At 38.1% G+C, this 15,539-nt stretch overlaps 2 protein-coding genes across 2 annotated transcripts in view; one reads left to right on the forward strand and one right to left on the reverse strand.

The window, feature by feature from the left end:
* The window catches only part of Mlh1 (mutL homolog 1), a 41,299-nt gene extending 36,401 nt beyond the window's left edge, over positions 1–4,898 (reverse strand). The window contains exons 1-3 of the mRNA XM_047530605.1: positions 4,571–4,898; positions 2,435–2,525; positions 88–186 (exon numbers count right to left, since the gene is read on the reverse strand). Coding sequence (XP_047386561.1) covers positions 88–186; positions 2,435–2,525; positions 4,571–4,686 — 306 coding nt within the window. The 5' untranslated portion in view covers positions 4,687–4,898. The remainder of the gene's footprint in view (positions 1–87; positions 187–2,434; positions 2,526–4,570) is intronic.
* Positions 4,899–5,033: 135 nt separating this feature from the next.
* Epm2aip1 (EPM2A interacting protein 1) lies at positions 5,034–12,530 on the forward strand. Its single transcript, XM_047530606.1, has 2 exons — positions 5,034–7,733; positions 8,252–12,530. The coding sequence occupies exon 1, from the start codon at positions 5,155–5,157 to the stop codon at positions 6,979–6,981; it is 1,827 nt and encodes a 608-aa protein (XP_047386562.1). The 5' UTR covers positions 5,034–5,154; the 3' UTR covers positions 6,982–7,733; positions 8,252–12,530.
* Positions 12,531–15,539: the final 3,009 nt, after the last annotated feature.

The raw sequence follows: 15,539 nt of genomic DNA on the forward strand, positions 1-15,539 counted from the left end.
TTATTTACTTCTCATATTGAGAAATATGTGCTGAAATGTCATCATCATGTGAGGATATTTTACACATTTCTTTAAACTTTAGCTTACCTCACCCCGAAAGCCATAGGTAGAAATACGGGCTAAGTCTTCAAAGGACTGCAGTTTACTTGTAGTGAACCTCTCACACACAATATCCAGATCTTCCTTCTAGATGATTTAAAAAAGAAAGTAAATAATTATGTTACTCATTTTTCTACATCTTCCTGAATTTTTGTTTTATCAATTTCATTTAGGAATAAATTTCTCTTAGAAGAGTTTTTAAATTAGTAGTGACTTCCTCACTTGGTATCCAGAATATCACATTGTCTTGGCATTCTTACTTTCTTACTAGGCTGTGCCTTTTCTGGATCATTTGCTCTTCCCACCTCCTGACACTGGAGTAACCCAGGATTTCATACTTGAACTTCCTCCTTATCTACACTCACTATCTTGATGATCTTATTCAGTCTCCTGGCCTATATTTTTAAATAAGAAAAACTTTTAAATATCTACAACTTTTTAAAATTGTAATCAAATACATGTTAACATAATACTTTCATCTTAACCATTTTTAATTATCCAGTTCAGTGGCATTAAGTACATTCACAGTGTTGAGCAACCATCACCACCATCCATCTCCAGAACTTTCTCATCTTCCCCAAAATGAATCTCTGTACTCAATAATCAATAACTCTCCATTCTGCATCTTCCCCCAATCCCTGGGAATCATCGTTCTACTTTCAGTTTGATGCATCTGACTATTCTAGAAACCCCATATAGTAGGAAGCACATATTTGTCCTTCCGTGACTGATGTATTTCACTTAACATAATGTCTTCAAGGTTCATCTATGTTGTAGCATGTGTCAAAATTTCATTCCTATTTAAGTCTGAATATTATCCCTTTGTGTACATATGCATCACGTCTTGTTCATCCATTCATCTGTTGATAGACACTTGAATTTTACCAGTTGACTATCATGAATAGTACCGCAATGAAAATGAGTATACAAATATTTGTTCAAGTCCCTGCTTTCACTTTTGTATGTACACAGAAGTGAAACTGTTGAAACGTATGGCAATTTTGTTTAATTTTTTGAGTAATCACCATACCATTTTTCATAGTGGTCACACTATTTTATATCCTCATCAGCAATGAACAAGGAGTCCAATTTCTCTACCTTTTTGCCGATACCTGTTACTTTTTTTTTCTTTTGATAATAGCAATTCTAACGAGTATGTGGTTTCTCACTGTGACCTGTATTTGCATTTTCTGCTTGACTAATGCTGAGCATCTTTTTATGGGAGTCTTATGCCTTTTGATAGTATCAAAATGCAGATGACTCCCAAATTTTTACCTGCAAACTACACACTGCATTCCAGACCCTCAGCACAGCTCAAAGAGAATCTTAAATTTGATGTGCTCCAAAATAAACTTCCCATCTTCCCCAAATCTGTTTCTTCCATAATCTTTCCCATTTAGTAAATGGCAATTTTTTGCCTCATTTATGCAGGTCAAAACCTTAAAATTAATCCTGATTTCTCCTTTCATTCAACATCACAAATTCTGAGAGCTTTGCCTTCACAATTAACTCAGGATCGTATTGCTTCTTACTTCTCTTTGGCAGCCAAATTGGTCCAAGGCACTATCATCCCCTCCTAAATTGCTGCAAGAGCCTCCTCACTGTTCCTGCCCTGTCCCTTTGCAATCTATTTTCCCACATGGCAAAGGACTTTTTATAAAATCACCAAATCATATAAAACTTTGCTTAAAACCTAGTAGTATCCTAACACAGTCACTAAAAAAGTCAACGGTTTTACCATGTCCCACAAGGTCCAGCATATTCTCGCTCTGGCCTCATCTGGTTACTCTTCCCTTGTTCAACCTGCTCGAGACACACCTGCCTCCTTGTGGGTCCTTAAATGTTAGGCATTCTTCCTATCTCATGTCTTTGTCTTTTCTGTTCTCTTTGCCCACAAGACTCATGCTTTGAATAGTTTCATGACTTGCTCCTTGATCTCCACATCTCTCCTTAAATATCATATATACTAAAGATTTCCTGAATCATTTAAGTTGCACTCCTACACATTCCCCCCACTCTTTCCCTAGCTTTAGTTTTCTCCAGAGTACTTAATGCCATCTAACAAACGATTTATTACACCTGTTTGTTTATTGTCTCCCATTACTACAATGGAAATACCAGACGAGAAAGGATTCTTATTTATTTTGTTCACTGTTATATCGACAGAACAGTACATAACAGAGAGCACATAACTACTGTTCGTATTGAATTGTTCAGTCAAAAATGACCAACTACAAAAGCCTAAAGTTTCCATTACAGGGAAAGGTTCTGCATTTTCCTGCAGAGATATCACAGGAAGCACACAAATATCCTTCTTTCCTGAGGTTTTACTTACCCTGATTCCAGTGCCATTGTCCTGGATCTGAATCAACTTCAGACCTCCCTCTTTAACAACCACTTGAATACTTGTGGATTTTGCATCTAAACTGGCAAATCAAACAGAAAATAATGTATCAGTCTGCAACTATTCTACTGCATGTATTTTCATATGTGTCAAGCAATAACAACAAACTCCAAAAAATACAAGTGTTAATTAATGTGTTTTTCCTTTGTTTTACAGACTCCATGTCCACATCACATGAATTCACATATTATGTAAGACAGAAGAAAGAACAACAATCATTTCCAATAGGCCATTCAGCACTATTTCTATTCTTTTAGGGAAAATAGGTTAAGTCAGAAGTAAGATCCAGACTACATCATGTACAACCAGAGAAATGAAAAGTTGTACTCCATTTGTGTACAATGAATCAAAAAGCTGTTATGCATAACTAAATAGAACAATTAAAAAAAAAAAAGAAGATCCTTTCGGCAAATGTGTCTTTCCCCTCAACTAATTTTACTATCAAATTTACTCTGGTTCTAATGTCACTTTTAAAAATTCTAAATGTTTTTCTTTATTATTCCCTTTTCTTTAATAAAATATAGTCAGGTGTGACAGCACACACCTATAATTCCAGCTAATCTGGAGGCTGAGGCGGGGGGATCACAAGTTTGAGGCCAGCCTGGGTACCTAGGGAGACTCTCAAAATAAAAAGGCTTGGGGATGCAGCTCAGTGGTAGGGTGCCTCTAGGTTCAATCCCCAGTACTACTAAAAACAAAGCAAAAGAAAAAAACAGAAATGCAGAAAGTTCTTTAAGAATTCAGTTAATCTGTGCTTTCACAGAGTAGCCTATAGAAACAGAGTACCTATTAGAGAAAACAAATGCAGCCTGGGACTGCAAGAGAAAGAAGTTATTGATTTTCTTACAGAAAATTCTTTATTCAGAAATAAGAAAATAAGTTACTTAAATATTAAAGAACTTCCTCAGGAGACTCTTTATTGACATTGTATTAGTCATCTTGATATATATTAAAAAGAGCCTAACTGGACTCCATATAAAATTTCTGCTTATAAAATTAATTATAAGCCACTGAACTAGTATGTTTAGTTTTGTAGTACAGAATTTGGGCAAAGCACAATTGGCTTAAGTTATTCTGTCTGTTCATTTTAACACTGAAAACAAAAGCCAGACTGTGGCTGATACTACCACCACAAATCAAAAGAAAATGTCCCCAGGTTCCCCATTCCTTTTTTTGGCCTGTCTTCTACCGATTTTCTTCCTTTCCCTCTGTGGTCCTTTCTGACCCACTGCTCTTTCGGTCCCACTGCTCTGAATGGTTTATGTTTTCACAATGAACCTCTCTAGAAACCTATCATTCTTCACCATATTTCTCTTTTTTCTAGTAATGTATGGACTTTACTAACACCAAATGAATTTAATACAAAGGATCTGACAGTCTCTGGGTACATTAAAAGGCAGGTGTCTTTTGTAAGGTTTACAGTTCACGCCCACTCTTCTTTCCACGTTTTTAATATCTTCGCTCCATAATGTTTGCGACAGTGCTAAGCCCTCGGAATCGACAGATGCCCAAAGAAGTCAGACATCTTCAAAGCGCCTCTCCAGAAAGGGTAGTGAAGTCACTGGCTTGGTAATAAGGGAATTCAAAGTTAAGTCCAACGTCCTAAAACCCCAACAATTTATTTTGAATATAACGCAAAAGGAATTATGCCCTTCATATGTATTTTTTGCATGAATAAGAAAGTGATAACATGGTATATTCTAAAGAAGGAAGATTTTTTTTTCTCCCACCATAAATTTTTAGACTTCTTTAATTTCGCATCTTCTGCATAATTTTAAATAGCTCTCTTAGTTAACGGTACCACCAAAGGAAGGCCGAACACACCCCGCCGCTAGTGCCCCACAGGGCCCTAGAATTCTAAGTATCGCGAGAACAGGGCGAAATTCTCAGTCCCTAGAAAAGGAAAAGGCGGGGCGGGTGCGCGCTCAGGGTTCCAGCGGCCTCCACTGCTATGGGCATGCGCCCTACGCGCCTCCACCCTAGTCACGGAGGCGTGTCCGCGCCATTCAGAGAAGCGGCCCGTTAAGTCGTAGATTTTAAGTGAACCTGGTTCGACTCCCTCCATACCAGTTTTCAATCATCTCTTTGATTGCATTTGCCGGACGCTGGATAACTTCCCCCGCTGCGATGCGATTCACCACTGTCTCGTCTAGCCGCCGAATAACCCCCGCCACAAGCGACATTTTGGCGCCAGAGAAGCCGGAGAGGCGTCTAGAGGCTCCCGGAAGTGCCTTCAGCCAATCACTTCAGTTCCTCATGCCCCTGTTCTTCCTTCAATTATGGTTTACACCATCCTGTACCACCCTCTAGCGGCAGCTGTTGATTGGGCAGCTTGAATGCCAGTCACGTTTCTTAACTGCGTGGGCTGCTGGGCCTCTTCGTCTATACCCAAGGCTACTGCCTCGCACTCGCTTGGGATATGCGCTTGCGTGATAGAAATCACTGTTCTCTCTTCCAATTGGTTTATTGGTAGGAGCTACAGGGACTACGAAATCTCCAGCCAATAGGAACAGAGATTCCATGGCAGAGGCTGGTGTCCCGCTGCTGAGGTGATCTGGCGCAGAGCGCAGAGCTGCTTGCCGCTACTCGGGCTCCTCCCCTCGCCTTGTGGCCTCTCTGAGGTTGGTCCAGCTCTTGTGGACTCTTGCAGAATGTGGATGACGCCCAAAAGGAGCAAGATGGAGGTCGACGAGGCTCTTGTTTTCCGACCCGAGTGGACCCAGCGTTACTTGGTGGTGGAGCCTCCAGAGGGCGACGGGGCCCTGTGCCTGGTCTGTCGCCGCCTCGTCGCCTCTACCCGCGAACGTGACGTCAGGCGCCACTACGAGGCGGAACACGAATACTACGAGCGGTATGTGGCGGAGGGCGATCGCGCGGCCTTGGTGGAGCGTCTGCGTCAGGGCGACATGTCGTTGAGCACCTTGCTCACTCCAGAGGAGAAAGCCGCTCGTGCAGGCCTCGGGCTCTGCCGCCTCTTGGCCTTGAAGGGTCGCGGCTGGGCTGAGGGGGACTTTGTACACCAGTGCATGGAGATATTGCTAAAAGAGGTACTGCCCGAGCACGTAGGCGTCTTGGAAGGCATTAATTTGTCTCCAGAGATCACAAGGCAGAGGATTCTGAGCATTGACAGTAACCTACGTTGTCAGCTTTTTAACCGAGCCAGACAATTTAAAGCCTATTCCCTTGCCTTGGACGACCAGGCTTTTGTGGCCTATGAGAACTATCTTCTGGTCTTTATCCGTGGCGTGGGCCATGATTTGGAGGTGCAGGAAGACCTTCTGACCATAATCAACCTGACTCATCACTTCAGTGTTGGTGCACTCATGTCGGCGATTCTAGAGTCTTTGCAGAGAGCAGGGCTTAGCTTGCAGCGAATGGTTGGACTCACCACGACCCACACTTTGAGAATGATTGGTGAAAATTCAGGACTGGTCTCATACATGAGAGAAAAGGCCGTGAGTCCCAACTGTTGGAATGTTATCCATTATTCAGGATTTCTTCACTTGGAACTATTGAGCTCCTACGACATAGATATTAATCAGATCATAAATACCATATCCGAATGGATAGTTTTAATCAAGACCAGAGGCGTTAGGCGACCTGAATTTCAGCCTTTACTAACTGAATCTGAGTCAGAGCATGGCGAAAGGATCAATGGACGATGTCTGAACAATTGGCTTAGAAGAGGGAAAACTTTAAAATTAATATTTTCGTTACGAAAAGAAATAGAAGCATTCTTGGTTTCAGTAGGGGCAACAACAGTCCATTTCACGGACAAGCAGTGGCTTTGTGACTTTGGCTTCTTGGTGGATATTATGAACTACCTTCAGGAACTCAGTGAAGAATTGCAAACTAGTAAAGTCTTTGCTGCTTCTGCCTTTGATCATATTTGTACTTTTGAAAGTAAACTGAATTTATTTCAGAGACATATTGAAGAAAAAAATCTAACAGACTTTCCTGCTTTCAAAGAAGTTGTTGATGAGCTTAAACAGCAATTTAAGGAAGATCAAAAAATATTTGATCCTGACAGGTATCAAATGGTGATCTCTCGTCTACAAAAAGATTTTGAGAGACATTTTAAGGACCTCAGATTCATCAAAAAGGACTTAGAACTTTTCTCAAATCCATTTAACTTTAAACCTGAATATGCACCTATTTCAGTAAGAGTAGAACTGACAAAACTTCAGGCAAATACTAGCCTTTGGAATGAATACAGAGTCAAAAACCTGGGACAGTTCTATGCTGGATTGCCTGCTGAATCTTACCCAATCATCAAAGGGGTTGCCTATAAGGTGGCATCCTTGTTCGATAGTAACCAAATCTGCGAAAAAGCTTTTTCTTATTTGACGCGAAACCAACACACTTTGAGCCAGCCATTGACAGATGAGCACCTTCAAGCCCTGTTTCGGGTTGCCACAACTGAAATGGTTCCCAGTTGGGATGATCTTGTGAGAGGAATAAATGAATCTAATCTATAAGCCTTTGTAGTACAACATTGAAAGAATATCAGAAGCAAAAATCTGTTTGATTTTTTTTTTTTTTTCCCCCAAGTTTACTAATTTGAATTGTTGGAAAGCACCAACCTTACTACAAGGCATCCAAATCAATCACAATTCAGAACTTCTGACAGTTGCTTTTTTTCTCATGTGGCAGCATGGGACTTAAACATGAGAAAACCACCTTTTTAAAAAACTTAATTTAATGGCAAAGTCATTGTCTTTTACTTTTATGGTATAATTGATTTTAATATTGACAACATTAGTTGAATTAGAAGTCTGTTTTTAAGGTGTCCTGAAAATACATGCCAAAAATTTTAACTCTTATTTTAATTAAGTTTTAAAAATTTTGATTCCTATAGTCTGAAGTTAGCAACCCCTTAAGTACTTAAATTTGCAAAAACTCACATAGCAAGTTCATGAATCCAAGAAGGAAAAACACATACAGTGGAGGTATTTTGTCTAACAAAATGTTTGAGACTATATTTTTAAAACATTTCTGAATCTGAAGTAAATATTGCTAGATTTCCTTCCTCTCACCTTCCCCCATCCACCCCAGTGATATTGATATTACCAATAGAGGAAGTAATCAAAAATTTAGTCAAAGGAGCAAGAATTGTTTTTAGGTTGCTGATTTTAGGAGGCTTCCTGCAATTTGGAGATAAGACTAGCCAGTTTCTGGGGGTTTCCCCTGAATTTTTCACAACTGGGGGCTTGCCTATCAAAGGAATATGGTAAGTATAGAATCTTAACCATTGCCAGTTAGAAATTCTTTTTTCTACTTGAGACAGCAGTTTGGCCTTATCAAAGGGGTAGGAAAGAAAAGATTTTTGCACTTCATGATGAAGAGGTGTGAGATATTTTAGCTTATTTGTTTTATGTGCATGAGTGTTACCACTTTTTAAAGAAACCCTGCTTAAAGGCAACTTTTAAAATGATATCAGATTTTGCTAGTTGCTGGAAATGGATTTATTCTAAAATTTAAGACTATCTGACACATAAGACAGTGCACAAGTAGAAATATTTAAATTTCAAGAATTGGTCTTATACACAGAGTGTAGTAATTCCTTGTTTCTAGTAAGACATCTGCTTTGTGTTATAACAGTTACTTTAAACTTACATTAACTGTGACAAGGTAGCCCTACAGTAAAGTCCAATATATAAAACATTTAAAAACAGGACCCAACTTGTATCTCATAGATCCCAAGTACAGTTTGAAAACTGTTGTGCTACTAAGTCTTAACTATTGCAGCACTTATTCTGTGGTCACTAATCCAGCAAATTCAAGGATCCAGGATACAACCAAGAATTTAGAAGGAACTCATGCCTGAGCAATCTTAATGGATGCTGTAAGAGCCTAGGAAACCATTGTTTCAGTGCTTTTCAACCAGAGGAAGTAACCCTCCTTCCCAGAGGATGCTAGGAAATGTGTAGGGACACCTTTTTGGTTGTCATATTTGCTGGGGGGTTTCTGCTGGAATTTAAACCTAAAGACCACTCCCTCCTGCAGTGTACACAACAGCCTGGCGTGATGAAGAATTTTCTCTTCCTGTCTGTAGACCCCCAGTGTATATTGTATGTCAAGAGACAGGGCAAATTACCGGTAGAAGCAAAATTAGGCAAGTTGGGTAAACTGATGGAATACTTGACATGAGAGAATAATTCCAGTATTCCAAGGTTAGTTGGTAAGGTGCAATAAAGGCATTGATAGGTTTCAGTAGCTCACACAATAGCATTTATAAATCAGTAATTAATACTGAATCAGATTAAAGGGCTCTGTCCTACACACAATTAGTTTAGGGCAGGCAAACCTTACATATTGATAACATCAAGTTGAGAGTTTAATTAGCAAAGAGTAAGCTCAGATACCTGAAAAGATGACAGTGAAAAACTGAAAAAATAAATCTACCGGTAATTTCCCAATAGTTTTTGAGTGTTGCTTTCACAGCAAATGCTTTATTACTTGTGAGAAAGTTTGTAAGACCTGAAGGCCGCTTTTGCTTTCTAATCCCAGTTCCTCAGATATTGAAATCTTGTATATTTTGTGAAGTTCTGGTATGTTTTGCTTAACGTGATAATAAAACTAGTTTGCATCATATAGTAACTGAGTGGGGGGAGACAAAAGTCAAGGATTTTAACATTGATCTCAGCAATAGAGAATTTGCTATAACTAGTCTTGTTTTTTAAAAAAAAGTGTGTATTTTACTGTTTTCTGTATTAAGTAATTCTGTAGCTGCATGGCATTCTTTTCTTTTATAAGTATATAGCTGTTATTGGTCCTGTTGTATCAGTGCATATAGATGAAATAAGTACCATTCAAAAAAAGAAGAAAAAAAAAAAAAAAACTCCATGTCCTTACCAATTATCTTCCCATATCTCCCATTACCACTTGTTTCTTGAAACTTTGTTCTCCTAGTTTTGTTTTGACAGAATGTTCTATCGAGATTGCTAATTCCTTGTCAATATCCTTACCGTCCGTCCTTGAACTATTACTTTAGATTGAGGAGATTTTAGTTCCAGGTATGCTTTCTCAGTCTTCTTGCAGGCACCTCTTCCCTTAAGTATCTGTTGTTAGAATTTTTTTTTTTTCAAGGCTACCTAATCTCCCTTGCCTTATCTCCCTTTTATCATCTCCCTAGCTGATCTCATCCTCTCCTTCCATGGCTTCATTTACCACCTGTATGCAGATACTCCCAAATTTATATTTCTTTTCTAGATTTTTCCCAAGTCATATATTTAATTGCTAACAAATCCACCTTGCTGTCTCACAGGTACCAAACACATCATTGATCTTGACCCCAAACCTGCTGCTCTTCTCATTGTTCCTCTTTCTTCAGTAAATGGGACTATCACTACCAACCATCCAGTTGCCCTTACCCAAGCCAAAAACTGAGTCATTCTGGTCATGTCAGTCCTGTGCTTTAATCATTGCCCTTAGAATATAATATGAATTTTTATTTATCTTTCAGGTCTCAGTTTATATGCACCTTCATCTAGGAAGCCTTTGTTGATGCCCTCTAGACTAGTTCCCCTGAATATATACTCCCTAATCACCCTATTCTTCCCCAGCCATACACTTAATTCTTGTTACTGGTTTTTGATCACTGCTAGACTAAGCTTTATAAGGGCAGGGACCATATAAGCCTTGCTCACTATTTTATCTTTAGCAGTTAACACAATGCTTGGCATCTTAAGAAATGTTTGGATAAATAAATATATGTGTAGTGTTTTACAGTCTTTGACTCTCTATCACAGTCTCATTTGATCTTCACAGTCATCCTACCTGTTCATTGGGTAGTTGTTAAACATATTGCAAATCAAGAATAAAGCTTAAGTTTCTTTGTGACTAGGGACCTCGTTGTTGTATTCCTAGAATTTAGTGCAGTGCTTAGCATGTGGTTCACATATGTGAATGTCGTCAAGGAAACAAACTTGAGATTGCAGTTTTCCCTAGTAAACAATGAGTATTAGGATTCAAACCCAGCTGTACTCACATAAATCCACTATGTAATATTATATACATTCATGATACAGAGTCTTAACTTATTTTTTTTATTCCAAAGGCAGATTTCCAAAGGAACCTACTTATAGAGAGAAAACTACAACTTTTGGACAACTTTTTAGATTGAACTAAGGTTAAACTTCAGTATTTATGAAGTTACATTCAGTATTAGTGAAAGATAATGCCATATAAGACTTAATGTCCATTTTTCCTTTTGTAGGCATCAACCCTAGGAGAAAATGGCATGCTATTTATTTTGCTACTTTCCTTTACAGATGATTTCTGGCTCTTCTGGAATTTAAAAGTAAGTAAATTTAACAAAATACTAGAAGAATGACTTAGTCGTCTGGTCGCTAGATGTTTAGTTCATTTGCTGTCCTACCTACATAATGTTCTTACCACCTCTCCAAGGGAGAGGACCCAAAGTGATATATAGTTAATATATACTTTTTTTGCTATATTTCTTTGCTTTCATGTTTCCATGCCTCTCTGAACTTAATTTCTGGGTAATGGACCTTTAAGTCTTAAGTAGAGTAGCCATACCCTTAAGTCTTTTTTTCCTTAAGCTATTCTAATTTACAGGATTAACTACAATTATACTCTTAGTTGGACTGCTAGTCTAAGTCACATTAATTCATTCAGAGATCTTAACAGTAGGTATGATAGTCATCCAGTGATTTGATCCTTGCTGCAAAACTAGGTTTTAATCAGCCTTTGGGTTAAAGGATTTTTCACTTTTGTCTTATAATTGTAAAGTTGCTTCATTCTACCCAGTAAGTATTTGAGTTTATGAATTCTCTATTTCCTTCCATGTCTGCCTGCAAACTGAACAATTCTTTTCTGAGTTATCTTTTCTCTACTTTTTGTCAGATGCAGCCAACATCAACCACAAAGTAATTTGTTTTCTTTAGTAAGGGGTAAATTAGTTTATCCCTTCTAGTTTATCTCGAGGAATAGTTTCACCTCTCCATAATATCAGTTGCCCCTGTGTAAGTTATTTCTTCTATCCTCCAACAGTAATTTCCTGAATGTCTGCCAACTAATCACTAAGCCAGCGTGTTCAGTATTTTTGTTTTTTAAAACAGGAAACCAGTTTCTGTGTGAGGATGAGTGAGATTGCCATGGGGTAACAACTACAAAATCTTAGGGTTTCAAACAACTTATCTCTTGCAATTTGGCTAGGGACTTTGCTCTAGATAACAGGTTGGCAAACTACAGCCCATAGGCAAAATCTATCCTGCTTTTTTTGTTTCTCTGAAGTTTTATTGGAGTAAAGCCTTGTCCACATATATTTTCTGTGGCTGATTTTGCTTTACAGTGGCAGAGTTTAGTTTCAACAGAGCATATGTCCCACAACGCCTAAAATATTTACTCTGTAACCCTTTACAGAAAAAGTTTCTTAATCTTTGCTCTTTATATTCTTCATTCTGGAACTCAGACTGACAAAGCAGATATAATCAGGGATGTGGCTGCTCACTTTGGGAAATGAAAAAAGTTAGCCAAATAACTTGAAGGCCCTTAAGGTACACAGCCACACCAGAGTTCTACGAGCATAATCCTTCCATGCACCAGGGAGGAAAGCCAGAAATATCTGGAAGGTAACACTCCTGATTAACATGATTATGTCTCTCCATTTATATAATTTTTTCATTGAGGTAAAACTTAAAATTAAGTGTACACATCAATATATTTGAATGAACCACCCAGATCACAATAGAAAGTATTTGTCACCCCAGTAGATGCCCTTATGCCTCTCTCACACACAGATAACTGCTGTTCTGATCTTTATCACCTTAAGTTAGTTATACCTGTTTTATAACTAAGTGGAATAATTATATACACTCTTTTTTGTCTTTGTTCAACATGTTTGTGAGGGTCATCCATGTTAATGTATGTAGCAGCAATTCATTTTTTACTTTGTGTTGTATTCCATTGTATGACTCTACTACAATTTGTCCATTCTGATTTTGATGGAAATTTGGATTGTTTCCAATTTGTGGTCATTATGAATAAAGTTGCTATGAAAATGTTTGTGTCTTTTAGTAAACATATTCCTTTTGGTATATTCTTTGGTACCTTTTCTTCTTTCATATGCCTTCATATTTATTCTTCTCCACGCAGCCACCAGAATGATCCTTATTTTAAAACGGAAGTCAGAAATGCCTTTTCTTCACTTCATATCACAGTCCATAAAATCTAAGGTCTTAACTGAGCATGGTGGCACATGCCTGTAATTTCAGCCACTCTGGAGGCTGAAGCAGGGGATAGCTTCAGTCTAGGAGTTCAAGACCTGCTTTAGGCTGGGTGCACCTGTAATCCCAGCAACTCGAGGGCTGAGAAAGGAGGATCACAAGTTCAAGGACAGCCTCAGCAACTTAGTGAGGACCTGTCTCAAAATTTAAAAAATAAAAAGGGCTGGGGACGTAGCTCAGAGTTAAAGTATCCCTGGGTTAAATCTCAGTAACCCCTTACCCTCCACCTCCCCCGCCAAAAAAAGACCAGCTTTGGATGACATAGACCTCATCTAAAAATAAAAAGTCCCGGATCTGGGTTTGTGGCTCAGTGGTAGAACACTTGCCTAGCATGTGTGAAGCACTGGGTTTGCTCTTCAGTACCATATATAAATAAATAAAGGTCTATTGACAACTAAAAAATATAAAAAAAAAAGTCCAAAGTCTTTATCATGGCTTACAAAGTCCTGCACAATTTGTACCCACACATATCCTTTTTCTTCCTACTCTGTCTTACATCTTTATCCCTCTTTCTTCTCACTATGCTCTATACTAGACACTGCTCGTGAATTTGGGAATCAATATAAATGATTGACCCTGTACTTAAAAGAGGTTGTAATCTAAGTAGATGTTTTAGATGCTGGGCACTGAATCCAGGACATGTGCATGCTAAGCATGTGCTCTACCCTTGAACTATACCCTAACAGTTTTGACATAAGCCATAACACTGGTTTGTGGTAAATTATCCGAAGTAATACACTTAGAGATTCAAACATAAAACCTGGATAAATTTAAAGTAGTGTGAACTTCAATATTTTAATTCTACTGATTGTGAATTCGAGTTCATCAACTTGGTTATGACACTATTATAATTGCTTCCTCAAGGGCTAGGTGGAGCCTGGGAATTGGGGATAGAGGAAGTAGGAAAGCATTGGAATAAATAAGTACTAATAATTAAATCCAAAATAGCAGTCATAATAAGGGACCTCCTTAAATATATCATTGTTGGTACATTGCTGGCAGTCATAAAACAACTGATGAAATTCGGTTATTAAATTCTCACATCTTTTTACAACTTTTTTGATGTACTATTGAAATATAGGAAACCACACATTTAAAATTTGACTAGGTTTGACATAAATAAAAGTGCATGAAATTACCACAATCAAGATAATGAACATCACTCAAAAGTTTGCATTGTTTTTGACTGATGGAAAGGGAAATTTAACTTAAGGAGCTGGTGGGGTTAGGGGGGAAGGCTTTGTTGAAAAGAGGTGTCTCAGTTCAGAGTAACTATAACATTACCATGGTCTGGGTGGCTTAAATAACAAACATTTCTCACAGTTCTGAAGACTGGGAAGTTAAAGATCAAGGTGCCATCAGATCCAGTGTTTGGTGAGTGAATACTTCCTCTGTTGTGCAGATGGCTTATGTTTGCATTATATCCTCATATGGTGGAGAGTAGGAAGAGAGAAAATAAGCTCTCATGTGTTTATAAGAGCACCAGTCCCATCATGGGGACTCCCATCTTTATGACCTAAATGCTTGCCAAAGACCCCACCTCTTAATGCTATCACATTGAGAATCAGGATTTCTCCATAGGAATTTGGTGGGGGACAAAGACATTCTGTCCATAGTAAGAAATACTTTCAGAACTACCATCGTCTTCTCTCTGCATCTGCCTTTCTTTTTGCCACTTTGCTAGTCAGCCTTTCTTCCCACTAGTCAGCCTTCATACATCTCCCTGGCTTCTGTCACGACCACACTTCACTGCCACTGACATTGTCTTCATGTGCCAATTCCATGTTCCTGGGCAGGAACCATGGCAGACCAGTTTTTGATGATACCTTTCAGAGGCCAGGCATATACCCATAGTGGAGTGAGTGGAAGTTATGAAGGGGAGGGTCCAGTAATGTATTTGATGGAGCTTCCTGGTTGTAAGAAACCAATTTGCACTAACTTAAAGGGAAAAAATAAAGAAATGGTTAGAGAAATGCAGGAGGGAAAAATATCCCCTGGAAGCCATGTGAGGAAATTGAATTCAGTCGATTGACAATTGTTTATTGAAGACCAACTAGGGCACTGAAGATTCAGCAGTAAAGCCAAGTAAATTTGCTCCTCACATGGCTCTTGTTTGTTACATCTGCATTGTCCTCTCTGAACACTAGTTTTGATTACTAGTTTTTCTCACAGTCTTGCCCTTTGTTTCTAGCCAGCAATGGATGAGACAGGGTATTATACTTTAGGAATCTAGAGTTCTTTGAGATGTCTATGTTGGATAAAAATTAGAAATTTTTATATTTTGATATGTATTTTAAAAGGCTTTTAAAAGCACAAATATTACCTGTTTCTGGAGAGGGTTTAAAAATTTTTTATCTGAAAAGAAAGGAACTGATGTCACTTTAGGTATTTCTCTGACAACTTTTCCATTTCATCTTTGTATTTTGCATATCAAACTAATATCTTTGAATTTTCTTTGAATATTTTACATTTAGTTAAATTTTCAATGTATTGAGTTATGTATGATATTTTCTTTTCTCTTCTGTATCTCTGCTTATGTTTCCTGTCATTCCTAATGTTTGAGCTTTTCTTAGCCTCACTAGATTTTTTGTTATCCTTTTCAAAGTGTTTGCTCCTGCATTTATATATTAGTGTTATGTTCTAATTCATTGATTTCTGCTTTTATTTTCTTTAGTTCATTTTTTCTGTTTTCTTATTCTTTTTTCCATTAGATTGTTTTTCTATATCCTTGACATTATTCAGTAAAATAAGAGTTATGTGAACACAAGCGCTATGACAGTCTGATA

The sequence above is a fragment of the Sciurus carolinensis genome, chromosome 17, assembly GCF_902686445.1.
Source record: "Sciurus carolinensis chromosome 17, mSciCar1.2, whole genome shotgun sequence".
NCBI lineage: Eukaryota > Metazoa > Chordata > Mammalia > Rodentia > Sciuridae > Sciurus > Sciurus carolinensis.

Coding starts and splice junctions, on each gene's coding strand:
- Epm2aip1 (XM_047530606.1), top strand. CDS start 5,155: ATGTGGATGACGCCCAAAAGGAGCAAGATGGAGGTCGACGAGGCTCTT.